The 27222-nt window shown below is 52.9% G+C and overlaps 1 protein-coding gene across 4 annotated transcripts in view; it reads right to left on the bottom strand.

Annotated features, from left to right (window-relative positions):
• Positions 1 to 27222, bottom strand: part of LIMS1 (LIM zinc finger domain containing 1) — a 94437-nt gene that overhangs the window by 14670 nt on the left and 52545 nt on the right. For all 4 annotated transcript variants that reach the window (XM_060168887.1, XM_060168888.1, XM_060168889.1 and 1 more), the window contains exon 2: positions 2034 to 2193. In XM_060168887.1, coding sequence (XP_060024870.1) covers positions 2034 to 2193 — 160 coding nt within the window. The remainder of the gene's footprint in view (positions 1 to 2033; positions 2194 to 27222) is intronic.

Below are 27222 nucleotides of genomic sequence, written 5' to 3' on the forward strand. Positions count from 1 at the left end.
CTGGGAAACCAAAAAATTCGTGCGACTCGCTTTACTGCCGTACTCGCTTTGTTGGGTGGTCTGCACCCAAACCCACACTATCTGAGGTCTGCCTGTACTTATCTCCCTGTGCCAATTTACACAAGAAGGTGTATGCTTTCTTTAGGGTCTTTCTTAAGTGAGTTCTTTCTAGAAGTACCTTCTAAATACATTTTATGGCACAAGAATTCACTCTGACTGCAGTCAGATTCTTAGAGACGGACCACAGGGAGGTCTTGTTCTGTGCAGGGCTCTGCGTACACGGCCTGGGGAACGAGCCATTTAGAACCAACCTGCGGCCAGCACAGGGAAGTTCATTACCTACGGGAAGAGGTGTTAGTGCAGCAGGTCGCGGCCGAGGGTGGCTGTGCTCCCCAGGGGAAAGCCGGCAATGTGTGTAGATACTTCCAGCTGTCACGACTGCGTATGTAAGGGGAGGCCAAGGACGTCTCTAACACCCTACGACACACGGGACGCCCCACAGCGACGGGCCATGCAGCACAGAGGGCCCGCAGTGCGGGGACGGGGACCCTGCTTGGAGCGAGTCCGGGGCCGGCTAACCGACGGCACTGCGCGCGCCGCCTGCTTCACCTCATCACCCGGTGCTGCCGCACGACATGGCCAGCAGACGCACAGCATGGGAAAGAGAAGGCGACAGAGAGGGAACAGCGGACCATGGAAATAACAGAGCCTGCCTTTCTTCTCTGTTGCTCCCCTGGAATCTCTCTCCTAAGCCTTTGTCATAATTACGCATTTCAATAAAAAGATCTTAGATTGGAAAAGCGTACGTCAGGGAAAGAACACCGTATCGGATATTAGGGACCAAACTAGGTTCGCATCCCATTTATGTCACTCATCTGCTGTCAGCAAGCGCATTTCAGGCTCTCTGGGCCTCAAGGAAGAAAAGGCTTTCCAGGGTGTGGAGACCAATGTCTGCTCGGGGGCCGGCTCCCTGGAGCCCCGTAAGTGTGCCCTGGGTCTGACCTCCCTGCTCCGGCTTAGGGGCCAGAGAGCCTCATGAGACCTCAGCCGCCGCCCCACCCCCTCTCCCCCTGCTCCCCTCACCCTCTTCAGCACCCAGGGCAGCCCCACCCTCCGGCTGTGGGTCACTGGGTCCCCTCTTCCGCTCAGCCCCCCAAACTGTCCCCTGCCGTTCCCAGCCCGAAAGCCATTGCCCTTCACGGAAAGAGAGATTCTCGTTCCAATACCACAGGTTTCTGTCGTAGGGAATGTGTGTTTCTGGGACACAGCAGGAGCTGGAAAAATGCGTTTGAGTGAATAACATGGTGTTCCCTGAGCTGTGTCTCGACACGCTGCGCCGCAGGCTGGCCGGGAGCTTCCCTCCCAGGGGCACTGTTTCTATGGGAAAATGCTGTCGAGTTGGCCAACAACTGACTTACTAATGACCTTTAAAAACCACCGTTCCTTCCTCAGGAATGGCCTGTAACACAGAAAAAGTTTAAAATCTGCTTGGTAGAAGGAGAAATCAAACAGTGGCCATCTCTGGGCATCCCATAACTCTATGTATACGTATCATCACATAGAGAGACACATGCAAACGCGTAAGGAGGTGATCACACATGTGCGCGCGTGCGCGCGCGCGCGCGCACACACACACACACACACACACACTGTCGTCCTCGCTCACAGTTCGGGGTCATCCCTAGACCAGCACCCCCAAAGCAGACGTGAGAAGGGGGTTCCAGGACTGGTCAGAATGAACACAAGTGAGCGCGGGCCACGTGGTGACACCACAGAATCAGGGAGAACAAGTGTTGGGGAAGAAGAGGAGACACAGAGAAGAGCTGGATACGGAGGGGGTGCCCCCTTCCTCCCCAAACAAGAGCCCCTTTAGGACACAGGTGCTGGGAGTTGTGGGGCAAGAGGAAGCGGGCCGTGCTGGGGCGGGGCGGGGGGCACCTGAAGGGCCGGCGGGCGAGCCCCAGACACCCGCCAGCGTCACTGCCCAGGGCCACCCCTGCCCTCGCGCACGCCGCCCGCCCGCCAGTACCCACCTCATAGAAGAGGCCCTCGGGGAACTGCTGGAAGCACTGGGCGCACACGAAGCACTGCTCGTGGTACAGTTCGCCGTTGCTATTGACGATCTTCTCGGCGGGCGCGAAGCCTCCCCGGCAGCGCTCACAGCTGGCGTTGGCCAGGGCATTGGCCATGTTGCTGCAACACACAAGGGACATAGGTCACGGACGGCGGCCCTTCCCGGGAGCTCAGTCTGAGGCCACAACAATCGTATCTTGTCCATAAAGCCCACTTTCCCGCTTGCGACCCAAGGTCTCAACCCCACCCAGCGTCCGGGGTGCAGACCCTCTGGTTTGCCGACATTCCTGAGTCCCCTGCCAAATGCCCACGCCGCACCCACGCCGCCTTCCAGGAGGCAGGGATGCAGGGGGCACCGAGAGCCGCCTCAGGGCTGAGCCGACAGCCTGGCCAGTGGCCTCATTAAGTCCCCCTCACGTGGGTCCGGACGCGCTGAAGGCCCGGCCAGACGCAGGCCCCCTCGCACCCGCCGTGAGGGCCTGCCGAACGCAGCTTCAGTGGCTCTACAACCCGCCAAACGCCTTAGCCCTATAATCCAACTGGGAAGACAAACGTTGAACACTTCTTAAAAGCACAGAATTGTCCACTCTGAAGATCACTTTACAGATGGTGAAGTGCAGGTCCAGAGACCAACGAGCCCAACCTTGCAAAGCCGTCCAGCTCGCAGGAGACACAGGCCCAGAATCCAGGTCCCCCGCCCACGAGTCACAACCAGATGATGGCATCAGGTCAAATGCTCGAGAGGACGTGAGACGATCCTCTACGAGACCCCGGCTGGTGAGTCCGGGCCGGGGTCCCCCTGGACCCCAGCACACGCGGGTGCTTCCAGTAAAGGCCCACGTCCCACCCAACCCTGTGCAGCCTGGAGGAAAAGTATACAGTCAAGCCCGTGACCAGACCACTGCTTACTCTGAACCTCACATAAAGGAACGGCCTCCAGGTGGGAAGGTCCCCAGGCAGAGCAGGCACTGGCCCAGCCAGCTTCGTGGTTTGCAAGTTTATTTTCAGATATCCAGACCCCACTCAGAGCGCACGCTCTGCTCTGTGGCCGGCCCTGGGGCAGCTTCTGTCCACCCAGACACCCTGTCAGCCCACCTGGGGAAGTCATCGCCGACGAACCTTCCCAGCCCCCCAGGCGGCAGGTGGGCGGGGGTCCATCCCACAGGCAGACGGGCTGCCCCGTCCCATCACAGCCTACATCTCGCTGCTTCCTTAGCAAGGTTGGAGCGGCGCACGCTTCACCCCCCCCTACCCCAGCGGAAGACAACCCCGCCCTCTTCCTCCAAAGCTCTCACCCAGCAGTATCCTGCCCTGTGGTATTCACACTCCACCAGAAGCGCCTGTTCACAACCCCACACCAAGCAAAACTCAATCAAAGCCACCAGAAGAGGAAGGAAGGGAGGCAGCCCCACTGCTTGTGGCAAACCTGACCTGAGTCTCATGCTCAATTAACTTTTCTACTTGTCACTGCAGAGTTACTGGGATCAGGGAGAAAAGCCCATCAATTCCCTTCGTCACCTGGCTTTGCCATAAGCCAGACGAACAGCGGTAGTTTTATCAAAGCTCTGGAAAGGCTTGTTGCCCCCTTCTCCAAAGTGGGGGCCAGCATCCACAGGCATCCGTCGATGAGGTGTGCTCAGCCCACAGCTGCCCCCATGGGCCTAGGACCATTTTGAGGACGAAATAAGAAAAAGCATATAAAACCACTTTGGAAACCAGAAGATGCTACTCAAATATGAAGCATTATTATTACTTTAAAACTTTCTCAGAAGAGTCACCAAATTCTCAATGATTTTAGTAGAACCCCAGGAGACCTACAAAAGAAGAAATCCTGGAACATCCTGACTCATGATTTCCTAGATCAGTGACCCTCGCCGGGTGGAAATGTCCTCCCTTTTCCCACATCTCTGTGGGAGGCCACATTTTCTTTATAAACTTCATGTGAAACAACATATTGCAGAAGGATGAATGCAGGTGAAACAGTTTTACCAAGACAGACATTAATGAGATTTGCAAAAATGTAATACAATGCCACTCTTCCCCCCAAGTTTTCTCATTTTGGAAACAATTTTCATAATAACGTAATGAATATTAATATGTATTAATATTATTAATGTGCGATGAGCTTACTGTTATTTTAAATGAACTAGTAAATACTTAAATTTTTCTCAGTTTTATTTTCTAATACAGTAAATGCTGATAAAACAAAAGCTATTTGGAGACCTCAATGTTGCTTTAAGAATGTAAACGGGTCCCAAGATCAAAATGTTTATCAATGACCTATTTATACTCATTACACTATAGACCATTTACATTCAAGTTCAAATACTCAAAGAGTTAGAAAATAGACACATTATACAAACAACCTTTCCCCACACACAGGAAAAATAAAGTAGTTTTAGAGATAAAGTAATATGTATTTTTGAAGAAGTACTCATTTTAATAACAAGCAGGAAAAGAAACAGAACATTAGAGGAAACTTCCAGGAAAACAACCAACCAACCAATAGTCTCACCCACCTACTCAACTGTTCACACTATTTCCCTTCCTCTCGTCTCTGACCCTCTGGCACTGTGTATTTTTTTAATGGGCTGTATTTAGCGCAGTTTTAGGTTCACAGCAAAACTGAGCGGAAGATACGGAGAGTTCCCATACACCCCCGACCCTGCAGGTACAGTGTCCCCGATGGCCAACATCCCATGGACGGAAAACTGACACACACATTCTTTCCACAGTGACTGTCACAGTTAACACAGATGATACAAGCTACTTATTAAAAGTCAGGGATGATAGAGCTGTCACTTGGTTAGTTATAATTAATAGGCTAATTTTTCAAAAAAGGATTTCCACGTCGGGAAACGTAAACCTTGGGGAACAGAAAAGCCTTCGTAACTGTCTGGTCAGAATTGCTTTGGCCGACCTGCTTCCACACACACCTCAGCTGCACACAGAAAACCTGACTTCCTCGAGCTTTCCCTTGTTCAAGTGCCTCGTTTATCAAAGCGTGCAAAGCAAAACCTCGAGCATTAAAGTGCAGAAATGTAAACCCTAAAAGCGTCGTGACAGTTTATGAAGTATTTTGGTTACAGTGTAATTATAATTGCCCAATTAGTCTTAAACAGAGCTCCTCAGGAGTTGTAAAGAGAAGCAACATCTGTTGCAAAAGCACAGGGAAAGGATGGGTGGAAACAGAGAATCAGGCCGTTAAACGCTCCTTCTGGCTAATGACTCCCCGGAGGCCCCAGGCACCCCCAGCTCCCGACAGGGAGACCTCAGCGCTGCACGGGCAGCGAGAAGGCAGCGCTCTCCTCCTCCGTTTCTGCATTTCATCCTGGACGCCCGCTCCACCCCGGAAGGCCCCACTGAAGGTGGGGTGATGTCAAAGCCCACGGCGGGGAACCCGAGCCCCGGGAGGGGGCTGGGGGGGCACTCACGATTTGATGTAGAAGTCACAGAACTCCTCGTAGCCCCTGACGTCGCTGTGCCTGCGCTGCCGCCTGGACACGGCCCTCTCATCCTGGCCGCAGGGCGCCCCGTGCTCCCCGTTACAGGCCGCCGGGGGTACCTCCTCGCCCTCCGGGATGGCAGCGGGGCGCGGGCCCGGGAGTGCCATCGCGGAGCGGAACGGGGGACTGGACGGGTCAGGACGGAGGCACGGACACCCAGGCGGCGTCCCGGTCACTCCCCTCTCCGCTCCCACACGTCAGCGGCTCCAGGGTCGCACCGGCCCTTTCACATTAAGAGCTCCGGGCAAGGCAGTTGTGCCCGAGACGGTGTGGATTCGCTGAGCGTCTGGAAGCTCCAGGAACTTTCCCCGCACACACGGGACCAGCTGTGTGGCAGCCCGGCCGCCCTCAGGGGGGAGGGAACAGCTGTGCAGGGGGTGCAGGCATGAACCCTACTCTGTGACTCTTGCGCAGTGACAGCTCAGTCCCAGGCTCAGCAGGGGAAGAGCCGGCGTCCAGTTACAACTCCTTCCGTTTGGCCCCAGCTGAGCCTGTAACCAAGGCAGCCAGTCCTTCTGGGTCTTTATCATGGATAGAAGATAAAGGATAAAGGATAAAGGATGCGCTGCAGGCTCGCTGTGCTCCTCGCACACCACCGTCGGCTCCAGTGCACCAGGGTCGGCAGTGAAGTGATGAGGACACGTGTCCTGGGGCAGTGAAAGGGGCCCAGTCTCTCCAAACTGACCTCCTGGCACCCTTGTGCCTCCCACCAGACCAAGGGGAACAGGTGGGAATCTAACAAATACAACAGACTAGTGAACACAACGAAAAGCAAGCAGACTCACAGACGCAGAGAACAGACTAGTGGTTTCCAGTGGGGAGAGGGAAGGGGGGAGGGGAGGCGGGGGCAGGAGGTTAAGAGACACAGACTACTACGTAGAAAACGAATAAGCTACAAGGCTATACCGCACAGCACAGGGAATACAGCCAATATCTTCTAATAACTATAAATGGAGTATAACCTTTAAAAATGGTGACTCACTACATTGTACACCTGTAACTTAATATTGTACAACTAAACTTCAATTTTAAAACGTCAAGAAAATAATTTTTTAAAAATTAAAAAAATTTTAAACCTACATGGCTATATAAGATGCTGAAATTATATTTAGTGGGGTTTTTTTTCAAAAAAAATATTTAGGGCTCTAATCAATCAAAAAGAAAAAAAGAAAACCTAGGGAGCCGGTGAAAGGCACACTGACTGACAGAGCAGGTCACACGAGAGACAGAAGGGCCATGAAATCATCAGCAAACAGACAAAATGCGTCTGAGACGTCCGCGGCATGACGGCTAGAACTGTAAACAGCGTTCCTAGGTGCTCACTGCCATGTTCCCAGGAGGTACAGGTGGGGAAACTGGGGCACAAAGAGGCTGGATAACCAGTAAGTAGGTGGTGGAGTCGAGATTTAAACCCAGGTGGTCTGATCCCACAGACGAGATGCTAACTCTCTGTGGGAAAACGGTTACACGTAATTACTGGGGAGCAAAACAGGTTATCTAGAAAGGCTGGGTAGTGCATACAAAATGGGGCTAGAGGCAGAAAATGAGACATGCTCTCCTCACTCTGAACCCTAGGGATCTCAGGGCACAGGTCAGAATGGTCCCAGCCCAGAGCCTGCAGGGGATGCAGCAAGAGGCTCGCCATCTTTAAACAGGAAAGAAACAGCCTCATGGTTAAAAAATGTTTGTTTACAGTGACCGTGTGGAATAGAGAGGGAAGGAGACAGCTGGTGTGGAGAGACACACAGACACACACACACTCAGACACACACACTCAGACACACACTGACACACAGACACACTGACACACAGACACACATAGACACGCAGACACACACTGACACACAGGACACACACAGATACACTGACACACACAGACACAAAGATGCGTGACAGATACTTGTTGGTGAGGGAAAGGGGCTAATCACCCACCTACCTGCTCTGGGAAACCCTGACAATCAGCTGCTGTTGGCACATCTGAAAACGCAACCAATTATCTCATTCCCCCCATAACGACTAGTCCCATCTCTACTAGACGGAAAGCAGGGCTGCGGAGAAGCTGATGGTTCCTGAACACACGACGCAATGAAGTCTCTCATCCAGCAAGGAATTAATGTGAAGGACCTGCAATCACACTTTAAACTTTTTATTTTGCCATAATTATAGTCACAGGAAGTTACAAAGATTGTACAGAGAAGACCTTTGTACCCTTCACACAGCTTCCCAGTGACTACATCTTACGTACAATCCAAACCAGGACTCTGACGCCAGCGCGATGTGTGTACAGGTCTGTGTCACCTTGTGACACCTTGTAGATTCGTGTAACCGCCACCCCCATCCAGACCTGGGGCTTTTCCATCCCCACAAAGACCTCTCTCGCGTCCCCTCTGATGGTCACACCCACCCTCCAGCAACACACTAGTCTGTTTTCCGTCCACGGAACTGTAACTTGGAGAACGTTTTTGCTGGACTGAATCCCTGTCCCCAGAATTCATATGACAGCCCCGTCCCAAGGCGACGGGGTCTGGAGACGGCCCTGCGGGGTGTCAGCGGGGTCGAATGAGGCCATGAGGCAGGGGCGTGAATCCCCCAGGATGGGGTCAGAGACACCCAGGCGAGAAGACAGCTAGACAGCCGCCCACCAGCCAGGACGTGGGCCCTCAGCAGACAGGATCCGCTGGAGCCTTGATCGTGAGTTTCCCAGGCCCCGGAACCTTGAGAAACAAACCCTTCCTTAAGCCATGCAGCTATGGCACTTTTGTTACAGCAACCCGAGCTGACTAAGACAGCTGCGTCGAGGGAATCACGCAGCCTGTGACCTCTGAGACTGGCCTTTTCCACTCAGCAAATGCCCGTGAAACCCACCAAGTTGCCACATATGTGGATTGCCTGCTCTTTTCACTGCTGAGTAGTAAGTACTCTGTGGTGTGCACACACCACAGCTTGTTTAACCATCACCCACTTCAGCACTTCAGCAGCTTCCGCTTTGGGGCTGTTGTGAATCCAGCTGTGGGTAAGTTTCTGGGTGAATATAAGGTTTAATTTCTCTGGGATAAGTGCTCCAGGGCGAGAAGGGTGCGTTTAGTTCTTTGAGAGCTGCCACGCTGTTTATTCTAGAGTGGTTGCACCGCTGCACATGCCCACCAGCAAAGCGTGAGAGATTCAATTCCTCCACACCATCGCCAGCATTCGGTGTTATCATTACTCATTTTAGCTGTTCTAATAGGTGTGCAGTCCCAATTTTATTATGCACATGTATTAAGTTCACATATACGCAGATAAGCACAAAAAGGAAGTCAGAAATGTCACTCCACCACATAATCGTACTGACAGAAAGGAAAAAGAGTAAATACATGTTATTTGGGAAAAAAATTCAAACGCTACAGAGATGTACAGAATGAACAGTAAGGTGTCTTACTGTTTACTTTGTGTTTGTCCTACTAATCTCAACTGTGCCTTTGATGAACTAAAGCGCTCACTAAAGAATGACCTGATCCTTGATCACCAAGGCTGAGAGTTGAGGTGGCGATTAGGGCAAATCTGGTGTGTCGTGCTTTGTTGCCCCGGCACCCCGAATGCAGCCAGGCTCGCCAATCTCTCCACGGACAGAGCTGCCAGAGGCTGTGCCTGGACAGGAAACACGTCCCGACCCTCCTCTCCACCAGCTACTAACTGTTCCACACCCTCCACGAGGTCCTTCTTCTCAGACTGTGCTGGAAACTTAGTAAAGCGTCCCTCTGCTCTTGAAGCTCTGCTGTTTCGGGAACACTGTGTGAAGGTGAAGCAGGAGGAGACCCTCCTTTTTCCCGGTTTCCTCTCCTTCCAGCTGGAACCGTGCCGACGAGGGCGCACAGTCGCCCCAGAGAGACCGACCTGCCACCGGAGTCCAAGCCCCAGGTGCCCTCTGCCCCTCAGCACAAGGGCACCGCGGCCGACGCGTAGGGTAGACGACACTCCGTCTGCTTACACTTCTGCCGCCTCTCATTCTTTCCTCCTTTCATTTTTTTAATCACCGAGGTGTGGCTTAACTGGGAGCTGGGTTGGGGGCAGGCTGAGGTTTGAAGGGAGGAGCTGGAAGAGCCGTGGGCCCTTCATCACACATCTGCCCCTACCGGCCTCGTCCCAGCAGCTGGTTCTCGCAGAGAAGCTCTCAGGGCAGAGGGGAGTCCCTGGGCCTTCCACGCGCCCCTCATGCTCAAACAACACAGGAGCGAGAGGTGAGGCTGCAGCGCCGCCGGCTGACGGGGAGGGGCGGACGGATGGTCGCCTTGGCCCCAAGGGCGTCCCGGGGTGGGGGGCAGGCGCCTGGCCTCGGCAGCCCTCCTGCTGGGGTCTCAGTTTCTTAAAAGGTAACTGCTCAAGGAACTTCCTTACATCACACGTGTCACATCTGAACATACGGAGCTTCTGCTACGTGCTCACGATTCTGCAGACCTAACTGGTACGTAAGAGGCGCCCGCTCAGCACACAGGCGCGTCCACGTGTGGCAGGAGCTGCCCGGGGATGCCCGTGCTCCCTCCACTGCTCACGCAGGTGACGAGCGCCTTTCTCCCCGGGCCCTGGAGCCGAGGGCAGAGCCATGACTACGTGGCATCCACCGGTCAGGGCACCACACGCCCAAAGGGTTGCCCAGGACAGTCGGCTGGTCCCTCACATCCCCATCCAGCCATGCGGAGGAGTGGAGCTCAAAGGCGCGTGTAATTTCTCCAAGAGGGCAAGGGGTAATCTGAGGCCAAATGAACACCCATCGCTCAGTTTTCAGAGCCAGGCACTCTGTTACTTTTAACCCATTTTTGGCACTTAATAATGTCACTCTTAGAAATGCAAACAATCCTTTTAGACTGTGATCGTAACCATGAGAAAAACATTCATCTGAACTCTCTTGACTGAAATCACTACGGGCCATACAGCGCAGCAGAACAGCCCTTGAAGCAGGTGGGAAGCTGTTTTATAAAATATCCCGAAGCCATTGTTTTCTGAACAGTGGGCCTGTAAGGTGGTTTCCTGGCTCCTGGGCTCCCAAAGCTTCTTCCCGAGAGTTTCCAACAGCGGCTCAGGCCTCCTCTTCACCAAGGCTGACCTGGATCTCCGGGGGATCCCCCAGGACAGGCCTGGACCCCAGACGTCCATCCAGAGTGGAGAGACTTCTTGTATGCTGGGCAGTGGCTCAGTCCTTTAGGGCCACTGAAACCAAACACCACCGACCAGGTAGCTTATACACAACAGAAATTCACGTCTCACGGTCCTGGTGGCTGGAAGCCCGAGACCAAGGCACCAGCGCGGCCGTGTGGGGTGAGGACTCTCCTGTTCCCCTGGGTCCTGGCCGGCACCTCCTCGCTGAGCCCACACACAGCGCAGGGGCAGGGGCCCTGTGCGTCCCGTTCATGAGACCTTCACCCCGCCCCCCCGACCTCATCCCCTCTTTTTTTTTTTTTTTTTGCCGTATGCGGGCCTCTCACTGCTGTGGCCTCTCCCGTTGCGGAGCACAGGCTCCGGACGCGCAGGCTCAGCGGCCATGGCTCACGGGCCCAGCCGCTCCGCGGCATGTGGGATCTTCCCAGACCGGGGCACGAACCCATGTCCCCTGTATCGGCAGGCGGACTCTCAACCACTGCGCCACCAGGGAAGCCCCTCATCCCCTCTTAACACCACATCGCGGGCTAGGACTTGTGTACATGAATTGAGCGGGTGCGCAAACATTCAGACCAGAGCAGGCAGGATCTGGGACCCTGGCTGAGTGTGCCTGACTGCGTGTAAGATGCCAAACCACACGCAGCACATCTGCTGTTGAGCTGACCACTCCCGTGTCCTGCACCGAAGGCTTCAAGTCCATCAATCCAGCTAACGCCATGATTTCAGCCAGAACAAATTCCGCCCCTGGGGAAACACCCTGCCCAAGGCAAACCACCTGCTCAGAGGCGGCAGACCAAGAAAGGGCAGCTACTTCCACCAGCTCAAACACTGAGTGTAAGCCCGAGCATGGCTGGCAAAGTCAAAAACGCAACTTTTTAATAACTGGTACCTTTTAAATTCAAATTCCCTCAAATAGCAACAACTGAATTACATGCATCACTACCAAATATTTCATCTATGTTTTTAAAAATATTTTTATTGGAGTATCGCTGATTTACAACGTTGTGTTAGTTTCAGGGGTACAGCAAAGTGAATCAGTTACACATATACATAGATCCACTGTTTTTTAGATTCTTTTCCCATATAGGTCATTACAAAGCACTGAGTAGAGTTTGCTGTGCTCTACAGTAGGTCCTCATCGACGTGGCTGAACATGTTGACCGACTGCCTGTAAAAAGCGGGCCCTGACACAGGAAACGTGTTGTTAATGCTGCCCCTGTCACACAGGCAGAGTCGCTCTGTGGATGTGACCCCAGAGCCTGGCAGGAGCTTCTCCAACCTCTATCCACAGGAACCCGGGGCGTTCGGAGTGTGGGGATGGCAAACCAGCTATTTTCACTGTTTCTCTATTTCACTCAAACGGAAAACCTACTCTGATTTTCCTCTCCTATTAAAACAAAACAATCGTGACATGCAGTAAAGATACTGGTGCTGGAAAGGTCCTTCTCACATCCCCGTCCAGCACAAATGCCCCGTTCCCTCCAATGGACGGGAGGGACAGGGCACTGCTGCTACCATGACGTCTGCCCCATCCGTTAAACTGTTCCCAGATCCTGGCTGCAGAGAAGAAAATCATGCACCGCGACGGGCCAGAGTGAAGAGACTCGGCTGCACACCTCCTCCAACCAAGTGGAAATGAGGGAGCTGCACCTGTCACCTGCTGTGCAGGCCCAGCCAGGCAAGCAGGGGGACGGGGAAGCGTGGAAGGCGTCTCCACACACGGAGGCCTGGGGAAGTCACTCTGGCTTATACACAAGTTAACTCAAACTTTATGCCCGTGTGTGGCCTATCGAGCGTGCGCCGTATGTCTGCTTTCATTATTAAAGAAAAGTGCACGGTGACCAGAAGTGAAGAACGTCCTTGTTAATAGAAAGATGAAACGCCTCCCTTCCCGGGACGGCAGCGCTGGTCCTCCTCGGATGGGAAGCCTCCTCCCCAGGGGCCAAGGCCACGCTGACTCACTGCGTGTGTGCTGGTCTGTTGTTTTTAAACCTTGAAGGAAAGCACCCCTGGCTTGTTTAATGTTCTTTGTTCTGATGAAATATAAAACTGTGCTGAAAACCCTGCTTCTCCAGAGCAGCTCCTCAGAGTTACCTGAGAGGCTGTCTTCCGGGCTAGAGTCCTCTCAGTTTGGCTCAGAAAAACGCCCCAAACTCTTTTCTATTCCTATTCTAGATTGTTTATTGGTTACTTCCATCGACAGGAGCAAAAGGCAAAATCTTTAATAGCAGAAAACTGGCGAATGATGTGTGCGGCGGGCAGCCCCGCGTACAGGCACATGGGGCGCCGGGACAGGAGGGCCCGACTGCACGGCTTGTGGGGTGGGCTGGACTCCCCGACCCCGTCGGCCCAAACACGGTGCAGCTTGTTACAGAAAGTGTACAAAAGGCAGACGAGACTCACCATGTTCCTGCCACACACGGAGGTCTGGGGAGCCTTTATGTCTTTAAATGAAGAAGGACTTTACTTCTGGTCAGTGTGCACTTCTCTTTAATAACGAAAGCAGGTGTACGGCGTATGCCCGATAGGCCACAAACAGGCGCAACACTTGAGTTAACTCGTGGATAAGCAGAGGGACGTCCCCAGACCTCCGTGTGTGCAGACAGCCTAATGATACCCGGTCCCTTTTCTGGTGAAGATCCACACACACTCGAGACGGCTGCTGCCACGTGGGTGTTTACAACCGCCTTTACTGGTGACGATCAAATAGTCCCAGCACTGAGGACACCATCCAAGAGGACAGGGACACTCCAGGCCCTTTCTCCCGAGCCTTCCGGAGCTTCCAGCCCTCTGAGGCCCGCCCGGCGCTCAGATCCTCCTGTGAAACTCCTCTGACATTCTGCCTGTGCTGACCGGTGGCCCGGGAGCCGTGGGATTTGGGAAGATCTAACCCTGCTCCACCCTGCAGAGGGACCGGCGCCGCACGGACACACTCCACCACCGGCCCCATCGTGCTCCCCCATCTCCCAACAGCTGGACCAGCCCTGTGTGAAGTCGCAGGGGAGGGGATGGGCCAGCAGGTGGGCAGACTGCCGCCCTCCCCCGGGATTGCATGACTCCATCTAAGGGTCTCACTCACCACCTCAGCCTGGTTTCATCCCCTCAGTAAAGGAAGTGCCCCCACCCCCCGAACTGTCATCACGGCTGGAATCTGGAACTGGGCTCCCAGGTTCCCTCCCACTGGGTCCCCACGGTCACTCAGACAAGCAGGGTTTGGTCAGCTTGAAGAACATGCTCAGAATTCCTCTTACAGGCTGGGCCGTTTTCTCTGCGTGTTTAGCCGTCTCCGTGGGAAAACACCCCGGAGCAGCCCTCCACTCTCAGGTCACTTCTCCCCGGCACTCATACTGTGATCTACAAACACACCGTCTCACCCCGAAACATCCTTTTTAAGGGATCTATTGTGTCCTGACCAAAAGAGACAAACTTGAGAGGGTCTCGTATTTCAAACACAAAAGGGCAGCATTTTTAGCAGGAGTGTGGACTCCAGAGAAAGCCTGGTTTGCGCGGAAAGCCCTGCAGTGTGTCCACGAGCCCTTTTGCGCCCATGGTGGCCACCCGCGCCACTTGCTTTCTGGCTCTCCGTTAGGTCCTTATTTTAGTTCTGCCTCAGCCAGGACGGCTCCCTGAAAGCTGACCTTCAGCAGACCTTGGGGGGAGGAAGCCAGCCCAGTTATCTCGTGACCGTGAGCTAATTGTGAGGTCTGCCCTCCTCAAGGAAAAAAACCGTGAGAATTTCAGGACAAAGGACAGAAAGAAACATTTCATTCCAGTGCAAACAACCCTTTCAAATTTTAATCTACCCGTCTCACTGCTTTTCTTTTAAACAAAGAACATGTTTTCATGTATGTTTTAGCACATTAAGCAACATTTGAAAAATATCGGACAAGATAAAGTGCGGGAACTGAAAAATGGGGTTTTTTTTGATAACTTTAAAAAGCTTTCTTGGGCTTCCCTGGTGGCGCAGTGGTTGGGAGTACGCCTGCCGATGCAGGGGACGCGCGTTCCTGCCCTGGTCCGGGAAGATCCCACATGCCGCAGAGCGGCTGGGCCCGTGAGCCGTGGCCGCTGAGCCTGCGCGTCCGGAGCCTGTGCTCCGCAACGGGAGAGGCCACAACAGTGAGAGGCCCACGTACCGCAAAAAAAAAAAAAAAAAAAAAAAGCTTTCTTTCCTTTCATTCACTTCACATTTCACGAGGTGTGCACAGCAAGGCCGGACCTGTTTCAGCTGCCGAGCCTTAGATGCCCCCGCGGGACCGTCGGAGGATGTGAGGGGCCGAACAGTGATGTCCGGCACCGGCTGGCGTCTCTCCGTGGGCCCATGTGTGTCCCGCGTGTCCCCCTCTTCTGGTCCGCCCGGCACCCCTCCCCGCACTGGGTGAACTGGGTTTCTGAACGCCGTTCCGCAGGCTGAGGGAGAAAGCTCTCGGCCAGTCCCCTGGCTTTTCTCAGGGGCAGGGCGTCTGCGTATCTGCAGGAGCGGTGGTCACGCCCGACCCGACCCGACCTCAGGCAGGCCCGCCGGCCCCTCAGCAGCATCACTCGGGTCTCTGCTCCGACCCGGTCCGGGCGCTGGGCCAGGCGGACATCCCACCGGCCACCTCCCGGCTCCCTCTGCGGGCTCAGATCCTGCCCCTTCTTCCCGGCCCTGGGCCCCCAGCCCCGTGCCCAGTGGGCTCCCCCCTGCAGCCCCTCTTCCCAAGCCCGTTAGAGTTAGGAACTTCATTGTTGCAGTGAACCTTCCTCCTTCTAATCACTGTGTGGGTTTCTCCTCCTGATTGGACCCAGATCGAGGCACGAGGCCATGCTCAGACCCCAGGGCCCGGATCCAGTAACAGGCACGGGGCTCACTCAGCAGCTGGAAACACCCACACCTACATGTGAAACCAGGCAGGGTGGTGGGTCACGTGATAAAATCGCTGGGGGTCCAGGTCAGCTCCCACCCGTGCCCTCCTCTCCCACCCCGCGCCGTGTCTGTCCTGCCCCCTTCCCTCCCGCCTCAGCCACAACCCTCCCAGGAAGGTGTGGAAGGAAAGGTCTGTGCAGGGGAAGCTCCGGAGCTCAGGGCAGCGCCTGCGCTGCGTCTTTCACATTTAAGTACTTAAATGATATAAAAGCAACCTTAAGCCTTCCTGACTGCGGGGCTCCAATTCTCCCATAAATGGAGCTGATGGGGCGGGGTGGGGTGGGGTGGGGGCTTGGTTTCCGTGCAGGAGGCCACGTGCACCTGCCCCGTCCCGGGTCCACACCAAGCATGGCAAAGCACAAACCAGAACAATCTCTTGACGTGGCATAAAGGAGAGCAAAAATGCCATCAGAACTAGCCTGGCCCAGGTCACAAGACTAAGCTGGGAAAATAGCAAGAACAAAATAATCGAGTTTTCAAAGAGCTCAGTCTACTAAGAAAGTCCATCAAGAGACGAATACTGAGAATAGTGCACACAAACGAATAGAACCACGTGGACTGAGTAACAGAGCGGCTAACCCTCCAGTGATGAGTCTGCGAGTCTGCACCGCACGTGGACTTGGTTCTATTAAGAGCTCTCCACAGAGGAGAATACTCTAAACCATGGAGACAAAGGACCGGGATTATTTCAAGGGACGGTTTTCTCCTTTCAGATACAGAAAAGAATTCTGTATTCAAAGGATAAATTTTAAAAACCCACCAAAGCAATTACTAAGGGTAAGATCCTGGCAAAAGTGAAGGGATAGAAAAACAAGAACAGCTCACAAGGACAAAATCCACACCTGATGCTGCCATCGCGGTAAAAACACTGAGTCAGACCTTCAGCACCGAGTGGGGCGGGGACGGGGCATCACCTGTGCGGTCACCACCTGGGCACAGGCCGGAAGACAACAGCGTGAAGCCTCAGGGGCCAATGTCCACGTTTCCTCACCCAGAAGGCAGTTTGCACACTCGCTGCGCAGGTGTAGATGGTGCCCAGGTGAACTGCTTACTCAGGAGACCTGCACGAGCCAGGTTACCTTCCCTCCCCCATCTGACGTTCCCCATGGACTTGGATGCTTGAGCACTGGTCCTGAGCCCCGAGGCTGCATCCGGGCTCACGCACCTACCTGGGCTCAAGCACCTGGGCTCATGCACAGCTCTGGAAGCTCCTCTTCGGCCTGACTCGGTTTCTCTGGACCACCCGCGTTCCCCTGACACCCTCACAGCTGAGGAAGAGGCCACAGGCTCTGCTGCAGCCTGACCACCCTTCCCCTCATCCTGCGCCCTGAGGTCGGGCCCCGCCCATCCAGGAGCAGACTGTCCAGAACCATGGACCCTGAGCCCCTGGGGCTCCCTCCTGGTCCTGCAGGCCCAAGACCCTGGCTCCAGCACCTCACCGCCGACGAGGCATCTTTAGGGACAGAAGCAGCTTAGGCAGCAGCACCGAGCTCCAGCCGGGACGCTTCGGTCCAGCTCCGGGACCTCGGCCAGGGTGCCTGCCGGGGGGTCTCCCAGCCTCCCGCCCCCGCTGAGCCCGGCTCTTCCATCTGCCCATTTCTGTCAATTCTGTGAGCAATCTGAACTCTTTCCAATAAAATTCTTTCCTGCCTCAGCCAGCCAGAGCCTGATACTGTCACTGCCCCCTACCAGAACCAAGACTGATGAGGTGACGTGGGCCAGTGACGGGAGGGGGGGGGTCAAACTCTGTCTGGGCTGCGACGGCTCGGCTGAGAAGAGACCAAAGTCACAGCGTTTGAGGGACCGTCTATTACCGAGGGCAGGGGGAAAGGTCAAAGAGGCTCGGGGAGGAGGGCCCTTGAGGGGCCGGGCAAGACGCACGGGGGCACGGGAAGCAGTTACACTGCCACAAGGGAGGAACCGCGCACTGGCTGCATAACATCCCTGCAAACCTGAACGTGTCCCTACGTGAAGTTTATCTGCACAAATACGAGGGGGACAGAGAGAGAAATCTTACACCATTGAGCTTCGGTGGTTTCAGGAAAGCAGGTGCGGTGAAAAAAACCAATGACGGGGGAGGTTTCAAATAGTTATAATAACGAGGGTGATAGAAAAATCAGTAAAAGAAGAAGATTGCCCAGCGGTAACCAGGAAGAAGGTGAGGCCGTAGGACAGAAATCTGTCTTATATCACTTGTTCACCCAGCAATCAGAGTCTAGGAGTTACGTGAATTGGGAATCGGTCCAGGGAATAACTGGCCCGGGAAGGTGGCCATGAGGTGTGTAGGGCATTAAATGGCCCGAGGAGGCTGGCAGACTGGCCAGGGTGGAGGGTGTTGGGGCCAGAGGTCTGGACAGCCTAGCGGACCGAGGCTGCTGTCACAGCGGCGAAGCTACTCGACGGGGTGGCTCTGCATCAGGACATGTGATGGGCCCCGCAGGGCCGTGCTGCTGTCAGGGGGACACGAGGAACCACGAAGCCGACAGCAAGGTACCAGGACCTTCATTTATTCCTGCAACTCAGCGACCCTGTGCTGAGTGTCTATTAGCAAGAAGCCATCGTGATGGAAAACCTGGTCCCCGCACCTCTCGCACTTCAGCAGAGCCGGGACGCCCGCCTGCCTGGTGGGGACGGTGACAGGGGCTCCCGGGAGCATGAGGGCATGTGGGCGGGGCGGCCGCGAGCCCCAGTGCCCGCTGTCCCCACCCCAGTGCCCCTGCACCAACCGGGCAGAGGAGGGGTCAACAATGGATGTGGGCGGACGGCCGCGACTTTGTGGCATCCTGTCTGCAGAGGTCTGCTTCTTTCCTGGATCTCCTTCGCTTTCATTCAGCAAGTGTTTACCTAAGCCTGGCTGCAAAGTAATAAATGGAACTAGAAGTCGGAGACGAGAGGAGCTGGATGGAAGGAAATGATGCTCCCGGGAGGCTGAGGCACCGTGACGACGACAGAGACACAGGCACTGACGCTGGACCAGGAGCCCAGGCTGACTTGGCAGCAGAGCCAGTGGGCACGCGGGTCTCATCTCCCTGCACCGCACCCACTGCCTCTCCTCTGGGAGCCCCTGCGGCAGCCCTGGGGAGGCCACCTCCAGAAACCCATAAAGACTCCCTGCCGAGCTTTCTGACGGGCCCTGACTTCTGAGTGTCCAGTTTCACAGGAATCCTGCTCTGTCAGCTGGGCCAGAATCCCCTCCCTGCAGGTCAGATGGCCCCCTGTATCTGACCGGTTCCTCGGCCTCCACCCCTCCCCCAGGCGATGTCTGATGCCCTGGCCTGTCTTCAGCAGGAATCCTGGGAGGTCAGTTTAGCCAGAATCCCTCCACCCGGATGTTCCCTCTCAGTAACTTTCTACCCGCTGACCCCCGCCTGCTCCTTCGCTGTAAATCCCCAGTTTTCCTTGGTGGATTTGGAGTTGAGCCCCATCTCTCTGCCCCACTGCAGGGGTCCCTACATCCATCCTGATGGTCCTTCCTGTTCTCTCCCAGGTGTCATGAGTATTTTGTCTTTGACAGTATTCGCACCTGTGTGCAACGGCTCCCTCCGCGGTGTGGGCTGGACTCGCTGAAGGGCTCCTGATGAAGACAATTCAGTAGAGGTGGTCGGCAGTCATTTCTGGAATGAGGCTGCAAAACGCTCTGGGGCCGCTCACCCCATTCCAGCCTCGAGAAGAGGCAGCCCTGACTCAGAGACCCTGAGCCAGAGGCGCCGGCCTGAGCTGAACCCGACTCCTGACCCTCACCAACTGGGAGCTAAACAATGATGGTGATCACAGGCCTGCCGTCAGCAAATCCGCGCCCACAGGCCAGATCTGGCTCCCCGGCTGCTTTTATTAAGTTTAGCAACACATTCACCCACATGTTCCACGGCCCGTGTTCACACTACAACCGCAGGCCGAGCAGCTGTGACGCTGACAGAAGGCCTACAAAAGCCTGAAACATTTATTATCTGGCCCTTTACAGAAAGTCTGCCAACTCCCACTGCCGCTAAGTGCTGGGTAATCTGTTTCTCACAATAGAGGATTTTAACGCACTTGCTCCTGCAGCGCTATGGGCCTCCCTCCAGCGATGCAGGGTCTTTAGGTATCTCTCTGTTGTCTGTTGTCCACACACAAGAACTTCTGTGTTAGCAGATAATGAATGTTTCAACCAGCCTCACATCCCTGGCACGTGGCAGGACCTTAGCAAATGCTGACTGAACCACACAAACGCCTAATGCAGAAAACCCATAACCTGACAATATATCCTTTAAATAAAGCACGACATTAAATCAAGAAGAGCCAAAACCGCAATTTGTGTTGAACAGCTGATATTTCCGGTTGAATCCATTCTTAAAGGCATTTGTTGACTGCCACACAAAGAACGATTCCATACCCAGGAAAAGTTTTGATCTTTTAAATCGGCTATACTTTTATAAAACCTCGTTGTTTAAAATACCCATAACGTCAGTTTATCTCCAATACTGCCAAGATGACTGACATTAGCTTTTACCATGAAACAAAGAACGTATTTCCTTGCACCTGGAAATGTTATTGAAATTTTCCAGAAAGGCTTATTTTTTTTTCTTTTCTTTTCTTTTTTATTGTTCCCCGACCAGGGATGGAACCCGGGCTCTCGGCAGTGAAAGCGCGGAGCCCTAATCACTCCTGGCGGTCCAGTGGTTAGCACTCTGCGCTTTCACTGCTGAGGGCTCGGGTTCCATACTCGGTTGGGGAGCTAAACTAAGATCCCGCATGCTGCAAGGTGCGGCAAAGAAAGAAAGAAACAAAATTTTCCAAACCACTGCAGAATTTCTGTTTTGTCCCAGTTTTGTCTGTCTGTTAGAACTGAGAACTAAAGTTGGCAGCAGACATGCTCAGACATAAGCAAACATCCTCTGTGCCCTGATGCCTGGTCAATTCCTACACTGTCCGTTCCCCCACATCCTGATGCCGGGGCAGGAGGACAAATGTTTTAGGTAAGATAAAAGGCTGGACATTCTTATAATGCTTAATTTTAATTTTAAGTAATATATTCATTATGACACAAAAATATAATAGTTTTAGCTTTCTTAACCTAGATAGTTTCTCTGGCAAACATGTATGCATTATCTACGAGGCAGAAAAATTCCATTTTTGTTTCAACGGGCATCATAGGAGGTCACCCTTGGTAAATTTTTAACTTTTAAGATACGATCAAGTGTATTCAGACCTTCCAGGTAAGAAATCTTACCCTAAAACTTAAGTGGGGCTTAAGTGTGTAGTTAAGAGCATAAGACACATGGGGAACAGCCCCGGCTCAACTCCTGAATTACCAACCACGGGTCTCCAGGGCCCTTTTCCTTTCTTGTGAACTGCACAGCATCCCTGTGAGGACTCAGCACAGCCAGAAAAGCAGTGAAGGGCAAGAGAGGCCAAGCTGGTGTAAAGAAATAATTAATGATTTTACATTTATATGGAACATATTTATTAATAATCTTATTCACTGTGGGTTTGGGAAAGATTTCCTAAATAGGACACAAAAAGCACAAACTTTATATAAAGAAAAAGATCAATCAACTGTCAAAAAAAAAAACCTTTTGCTTCTTGTCAACAGACATTTATAAAAATGAGAAGACAAACCGCACACTGGGAGGACACACTTGCAAAATATGTAGCTGACAAAGGGCTTGTATCTAGAACATACGAAGCACCGTTTCAACTAAATACTATAAGAAATAGCCCAGTAAAAGTTGGGCAAAGACCTGAATGGTAAATTTCCCAAAGGAGATACAGGAATTGCAAATAAGCACAAGAAATGATACTCAGCCTCGTGAGTCATTAGGGAAATGCAAATAAAACCACAAGTAGATAGCAGTACACTCCCCCGAAAGGCTAAAACTGGAAAACATCCACCGTGCCAAGTGTGGCTGAGGATGTGGATAAAATGGAACCGCAAACACTGCTGGTGGGAACACAGAATGGCACAGCCTCTTCGGAAAACCGCTCAGCCATTTCTCCATATATTAAGTGTGTGCCCACCAAACAGCCCCACCATTCCACCCAAGAGAAATGAAAGCACAGGACTTGTATGCGAATGTTCACGCAGCTGCATCTGAAACGGCCAAGGGCTGGGTACCACTCAACCGGCAACCAACAAACGCAGTAGATCCATAAGCGGAAGGTGACTCAGCAGTAAAATGAATGATACTGACTCCTGCACCACGGCCGAGTCTTAAAATAACAATGCTGAGTTAAAGGAGCCTAAAGAAAACAAAGGGTATGTGACCGAACGGTTCTATTTATACACCACTCCAGAAAATGCAAGAGCACCCAGAGCGACCAGCTGCCTAGGCACGTGGGAGGGCTACAAAGGCAGGCAGGGACTTGAGGATGAGGAGGACGCGCGTGACCTTGACTTTGTGAACATGTCAACACTGACCAAGCTGCACGTTAAACTGTGCACCTACTGAGGCCCATTCGTTTCACCTCAATAAAGCTGTTTCTAAAAAACTGCACACTGGAATGATCTTTAACCTTCAAAAAAACCACTGCTGTGGGTGGGATTCTGTCCCCTAAAAAGACGTGTTGAGGGACTTGCCTGGTGGCGCAGTGGTTAAGAATCCGCCTGCCAGTGTAGGGGACGCGGGTTCAAGCCCTGGTCCGGGAAGATCCCACATGCCGCGGAGCAACTAAGCCTGTGCGCCACAACTACTGAGCCTGCGCTCTAGAGCCCACGAGCCACAACTACTGAGCCCGCATGCTGCAACTACGGAAGCCCGCACGCCTAGAGCCCGTGCTCCGCAACAAGAGAAGCCACTGCAATGATAAACCCATGCACCGCAACGAAGAATAGGCCCCGCTCGCCGTAACTAGAGAAAGCCTGCACGCAGGAACCAAGACCCAATGCAGCCAAAAAATAAAATAAATAAGTAAATTAAAAAAAAATTTTTTTTTAAATAAGAAAGCTTCAGTGTATCATGCAGACACCATTGTTAGGGCTCCTACTGCAAAAGACGTGTTGAAGTCCTGACCCTGGTACCTGTGAACATGACCTTATTGGAACTGGAGTCTCTGCAGATGTAATTAAGGCACAAGCTGAGGTCACACTGGAGTAGGTGGGCCCAACTCCCACGTGACTGGTGTCCTTACAAGAGGAGACACACACACGGAGGAGGACGCCATGTGGAGACAGAGCCACGTGATGAGAGAGGCCAGGGTGGGGTGATGCCCCACAAGCTGGACACACAGCCCTGCAGCTGACATCAGAGGCACGAGGAGAGCTGCCACGCTGATTTCTGACCCCGAGACTCCAGAACTGAGAGACCAGACATCTCTGCTGTCCAAAGCCTCCCAGGGTGTGGTACTTGTTACAGCAGCTCTAAGAAGCTGCAACCATATTAATTTCATAATTCATATTAATTAACTTATTTAATGATTGTTTCTAAAAGTAGATTTTATGTAGGAGAATATTTGTCTAAAGTCTGTTTTAATCACAGAATGGCCACTGGGTCACACATATACACAATTAAGTGGCTGTGTTTCCAAGATATGTAAATACATATAAAATAAATAGCACTGTTTCATTTTAATAGCATCTCTCCAAAGTAATATAAAGCAAACATTTTAGCCAATTGTAATTTTTTTTGTTTTTATAAGTGATTTATAACTGATACATCAAGTTGTGTTTTCCTTTTAACCAACAGAAAAGAAATTTATAATGATTAAAATCTTGGCATTTAATTGTCATTAAATTAAATCATTTAGAAAACTTTATGTGAGTGACAGCAAATTTACAAATTGACTCTGCTGAGGCCGAGGTTCTCTGCCAAGGGTCTCCGAGCAGCACAGAGACACAGAACAGGACCATCAACCATCCCTTTAACACACACTAATTTTAAGCATTAATACTATTTTTACTTTCAGCATATACCCCCTCAACTATATGGAAATACTTTAGGTGACCGAGAGGAAAACACTTCCCTTCAGAAAATAAGCCTCCCAAAACCACTGAAGAAGGAGCACCGGAAGGTCACGGTCCATCCTTTGGTAGATACAGCCCTCTGTGCGGGACATCAGAGGGATGGACGTCAATTTAACCTACTGTCTCAGAGTCAAGGGGGTTTAACCAGGAATAAAAGAGGCACCTCGAAGCCAGTGTGCTTTCATTCCGTCAGGGAGGAGCAGACCCTGGGCAGGGGTGGCTACCAGGCCCCGGGGTGGACGGCGGGGCCTGTGGCTTGGACCCAGTTTAGGGGTGGGGGTGAGAAGGGTGAGGAACGGGTGCCTGCAAAACCCGCTATTCCAACAGGAGCACTTGTGTGTCACACAGTTATTAAAGTGAGATAACACCGGACACGTAACGTGGGAGTCTGAGGTGCACGGCTGCTGGTTTGACATGCTTAGTGCTGCTGCGTAATCACCCCGGAGCATCAGGGACACCTCCGTCACGCCACACGGCGCAGCCCTGCTGACTGCCGTCACCGTGCCGCGTGGCAGGCCTCCCTCCAGAGCTCGTTCATCCTCTACTTGCAAGTCTGTGCCTTAAACCGCCCCTCCCCAGGCCTCCACTCTCTTCCCCTGGACCCGCATTCCACTCTGGGTTTAGATTCTGCATTTAAGACAGAGAACACGCTGTCTGTCTTTCCCTGTCCGCCTCATTCACTTGGCCCTGTCAGAGCCCATCCTTGCTGTCAGGACCGGCAGGATTTCCTTCTTTTTCACAGCTGGATAGTACTCCATTGCGCATGCACGCACGTGCGTGTGTGTTTGTGTGAATTACACCCTTAAACACATACGAGAAGGCACTACTACCTTTCAAAAACCAACACTGGCCAGCTGACACCTCCCTGGACCAAAGAGAAGAAATACTTGTTATCAGTTGAGCTCACTGTTGGGAAGATTAAATGTGTTCTTGCTGAACCGTTAAATGAGGACAGACAAAATGGCCAAGCTGCAGTTTTATCCCTCTGTCTAATAGATTACATTTCTAAAACTAAAATACAAACGCTGGTTTTTCAGTCAAAAGATGGGTCCCCCTGATGATCAGCAAACAGCAGACAGGTTTGAAGGAAACGCTCCCCCAGCCCACCCCGCGCACTGGGACGGCCCAGTTCCCGCCCGACAGGATGCTGAACCAAGGCGGGGAGCTGGGTCCTTCTCCCCCTTTCGGGACTGAGTTAAGAACAGAACCACGGAAGTTCTCACCACAGCGCCGGGCCCCCAGCAAGGGCTCAGTCAGCATGGGGGTCTGATCCGTGTTTCCTACTCTTAACCAAGCAAAGGCATCTTGCGGCTGGAACACAACGCCATCCCAGATCTAGAAGGACAGGAGGTCCAAAGCCTTACTTAACCACCGTAAAGTAAAGGTTACTTCTCTCTGCACCCCCTTTGTGGTCCTGGTGACCCAGCTCCACCAGGAAAAGCGTAGGAAAGCACAGCACAAGCGAGTCCTCCCCAGTGGACTTCACAGAGGGGCACAAACGTCAGCCGCCTCTTCTGATCCACCTTTGTTTCATGCAGGTGGAGGGGAGGAGGGGGGCAAAACTAAAGGAACAAGAGGGGAGGACCTAAGGGTCCCTGGTCTGAGCTCGAGACCAAGGGGTGACTGCAAAGAGCCGGAGGCCAGACCCGTCTTTGTGGCCACAGCTCAGCTCGGGCACCACGGCAAGAACCCACCAGAGACCACGTGTACAAATACGTCTGCTGTGTGTCAATAAAACTTTATTTGTGGAAACTGAGTTCCATGTAATTTTCCTATGCCATGAAATATTCTTTTCATTTTTTCCAACCATTTGAAAACTATAAAATCCATCCTGAGCTCGTGGGCCACAGAGAAACAGGAAGATCAGGCGTAAGGGTCATAATTCGCCAGCCCCTGGTCCTTCTTTAAACTTCCTTTCAGAGCCGGCTGGCAAAGACTTGATTCTGAGATGTCCCCAATTAGTTACAGACCCCATGTGTCTGAGGCAGAGCCGAGGTGACTCTGAGAATTTTTAACGGGGGTGGGTGGGTGGGAGGGGTTGTGGATTGTACAGGTGTGTTTTTCATTCAGGTTTCCTCAAAAAAAACTGTGTTTGGGTGCAGCACAATTTAAGAGGGAGAACAAATAGCTAAGGAGTAAATACACACACACACACACACACACACACACACACACACACACAAGGGTATATCTTGGATGGTATTTTCAGGCATCAGGCACTTCAGGAAGAAGGGTTCATGCCCGGGAAGGTACGAGGAACAGCTTCCGAGCCCAGGGGGTGGGAGAAGAGCTTCACTGAATGTACCCACGGGCAGAGCAGGACGTCAGAAGTCCTGTCCCCGAATGAGGAGGTGGCACCGACGCTACCTGCATGCAGAGTCCTCAGGTCCACCTCCATGGAGGAAGGTGACGTCCAGGGGTCTCTCAGGCACGTCAGGTTCCAGCCACACTGAAGGACACGTTCTAGAACTAAGAGGCTCCCATCACACAACCTTGTCCTGTTGTGACAAAGTATAAACGAGATGAACCGCTTGCTGTGACTCCGCCCTCAGGCGTGGAGGCTGATGGTCTGCTGTACAAAGCAAGGAGAGCACGTTTCAGGCTGTACTGGATACTTCAAAATAAAAATCGATACCGGCAGCATTCTGTTCTAAACAGTTTGGAGTTTGAAGCCGGAAGCAGTTTCACCAACTCTTTTTTAATTTTTAATTTTTTTGGCTGCGTTGGGTCTTCGTTGCTGCGTGCGGGCTTTCTCTCATTGCGGTGAGTGGGGGCTACTCTTCATTGCGGTGCGCGGGCTTCTCATTGCGGTGGCTTCTCTTGTTGCGGAGCACGGGCTCTAGGCGCCCAGGCTTCAGTAGTTGTGGCACGCGGGCTCAGTAGTTGTGGCTCGCGGGCTCTAGAGCGCAGGCTCAGTAGCTGTGGCGCACGGGCTTAATTGCGCCGCGGCATGTGGGATCTTCCCGGACCAGGGCTTGAAGCTGTGTCCCCGGCATTGGCAGGTGGATTCTTAACCACTTCACCACCAGGGAAGTCCTTCACTGACTCTTACGTGGTCTTTAAACACTTGTGTCCTGTTTCAGAGCACAGTCTTCAATTTAAACTTAAACATGTTTTCTGGCAGTGAGCACAGCCCTGTTAGTCTCTGATGGTTTTTCTGCCAGAATCCATAAACGTGCTGAGAAAACAGTGTGTGAGTGAGGGGTCAGAGTGGGAGCGGGTTTGTGCTACTTCGAGGTGCCCAATGTCACAGGTGCTCAGTCCAGCGACAGCTCCTGGGAGGAACACCTGAAGGTGACCCTCCAGGGCCCAGACGCTGGTGTCCCTGGGGCGGCCATGAGTCTTAACGCGGCCCAGCCTCGACGTGGCACACGGCAGATGGATGAATGGTGGCCGAGTGAGTAATGCATGAAGTACCCTTCACCGGATGACAACGCCTGCCATCAAGCTGGTGGCGAGGGTTTTATGAGATAATAAACGACACTCAATAGCGGCAGTGATTTTTATCCTCCTTTTAAAGGAGCCACCTGAATCCATCAAGGTTATCTGCCTGACCCAGCGGCCTGAACTGGGCGTGTCTAACCTCAAAGTCACCCCTCCAGCTCCTATTACCTGAGGAACCCGATTTCATACTAACAACAGGCTTCCTATAAAACTAGGCGAAA

Source organism: Lagenorhynchus albirostris, chromosome 13, assembly GCF_949774975.1.
Source record: "Lagenorhynchus albirostris chromosome 13, mLagAlb1.1, whole genome shotgun sequence".
Lineage (NCBI taxonomy): Eukaryota > Metazoa > Chordata > Mammalia > Artiodactyla > Delphinidae > Lagenorhynchus > Lagenorhynchus albirostris.